General features: G+C 39.3%; 1 protein-coding gene across 1 annotated transcript in view; it reads right to left on the bottom strand.

Moving 5' to 3' along the window:
- The window catches only part of LOC145415034 (carbohydrate sulfotransferase 10-like), a 68,887-nt gene extending 66,982 nt beyond the window's left edge, over nucleotides 1-1,905 (bottom strand). The window contains exon 1 of the mRNA XM_080284452.1: nucleotides 1,810-1,905. Within this exon, the coding sequence (XP_080140578.1) occupies nucleotides 1,810-1,905 (96 nt within the window). The remainder of the gene's footprint in view (nucleotides 1-1,809) is intronic.
- Nucleotides 1,906-2,154: the final 249 nt, after the last annotated feature.

Raw genomic sequence — 2,154 nt, 5'->3', positions numbered from 1 at the left:
AACAAACAAACAAACAGACAGATAAACATACGGAACTGACCAACATGCATGCCGAATCTCTCGATTCTGGTAAGCAGCAAATGTAGATGAATACATAACCTCCTCGACCTTCGCTGGCGGAGGTAAAAACAACATATGGGGTATCAACAAACTCCAAAACGAAACGTTGCTAAGGATCCTTTGAGTGTGGTATAAAAAAAAAAAAAATCTACAGCATACCAACGTCGTGCCAGAACAGCGTAGATATGACACAGGGCAGCAGAGTAAAGCATTACATACGTAATTATTTAATCGAATGCCATAATCTCAAGTTCGCGTATCCATTTCCATCCACCTATCTATCTGTAATGCAAACTTTGTGGGGAGCAGCACACAAAAAGGGTAAGAGATATCAGCTAAGTCCAAAAGTAATGCCTGTTAAAAAAAAAAAAAAAAAAAAAACTTTGGCGTGTGCTTTAATCCTAAAATAAAATAAAGTCCGAAATCGGATGCCAGTCATGTGCCTGTGTCATGCCGGAATACCTGTAAACATGGCTAAGAAGGGCAGGTCAAAACAACGCATACATGCTTATATATAATTCTATAAACCTAAACTCGTGTATCATCATCTCTCTGTACGTCTGCATGTATGTAATACGAATTTTGTGCGTAGCATCACGCAAAAACTGTTAGAAATATCACCACATTCCCCTTGGAAAGTGCTACTGACAAAAAAGAATAATAAAAGAAGAGCAGAAGGCATCCCAGTTTCTAGCTATAAGGAGAAAAATCATAATCCTTTTTGGCGGAAGACAGACCTCTGTGGTACATTGGTAGAGGGAGCGTTTTTGTACATGGGAGAACCAGGGTTCCATCCCACTAGGGTAATAAACTTTGGGAGTGTTCAACCAGCCACGTACTGTTTTGGTGGACATAAGGGGTGCTGTGGTTGAGCCAGTGTAGCATACTATAAATTATGCATGCACCCAGTCGGCTTGCACGGGCCGATTACACTTGGTTCACAGACTACACACACATCCAAGGCCACTCCAACATTCCAGTCACACTTACAAGTACATAGCACCATACATACAATCTCTACAAGACAGCCTAAGCCACTTGGTAGAGATACATTGGCTGTATCGTCCCGACTTTAGTCGGGATAGGCCTGTCCTGCAGTGGATACTGAAACGGCTGATGAAGATATATATATATATATATATATATATATATATATATATATATATATATATATATATATAAAATCTGTTTCATGGTAGACTACCTCGGGCTCTTCTATGCCTGTGGCCCTCTGGGGCTTTCAGAGAGACCTAGATTGGTGGTTTTTATGATAATTTAATAATGATAATAATAATAATAATAAAATAATAATAATAATAATAATAATAATAATAATTGATATTATTTACACTGAATGACACATGGACAAAACCAAAGGTCGAATGTTCATATCTGGCCTGGTACATCAAAAATACCTCAGAAAATCCCAGACACCTTTCAACCTCACAGTTTTTCTTATCAGTCCGATGAAAGGAGTAGAAAGATAAGGCAAAACAGAAAGGGGTGGCCAGGATGGACTGGTATGCTGCTGTAGTCCGGCAAAGTGGAGACAGAACACTAAGTGAAGACAGACGTTATATTCTGAACAGCAAAGACATGATGAAGGCGTGAATCAGTGTTTTCTCAAACATAGAAAAAGTAACCTTGTACCGCTAATTTACTTCCAGTTTTGCGATGCAGGTAACAAATTTTGGAGCATATTAAGTAATCTGTTATTGTTTACTAGTTTATCATTTTCTTTGTTCTCACTTGTGTGATGTAGTGTATGAAGCAGATGACTGCCAGCACCTGAAGGAGGGCGGGAAGACTCTTGTTGACCTTTCTTACGATCCCGGGGAACACCATCTTGCCCTACAGCAGCGGCAACAACACTCACACCTGCATGACATAATATAAAATCATTAGTTAGGGTTTTTATATGCCAGTTCACAACCTGTTTATTCCGTTATGGGCTTCAAATGATCCTTATCATTGCCAACCTACCTCAGTATCTTTTGACGGTTGAGAGGAACGTAGAATGTATTAATGATTCTTTAGCTGCTTCATTTCCCAAGTCACTTCATCATAGCCTGTGAGGTATGGCCATTCTGTCGA

This window comes from Coenobita brevimanus, chromosome 101 (assembly GCF_032717465.1).
Source record: "Coenobita brevimanus isolate Jiangsu-jjx chromosome 101, ASM3271746v2, whole genome shotgun sequence".
NCBI lineage: Eukaryota > Metazoa > Arthropoda > Malacostraca > Decapoda > Coenobitidae > Coenobita > Coenobita brevimanus.
Note: the sequence above shows the minus strand (reverse complement) of the source record. Positions and strands in the feature narration are given on the sequence as shown.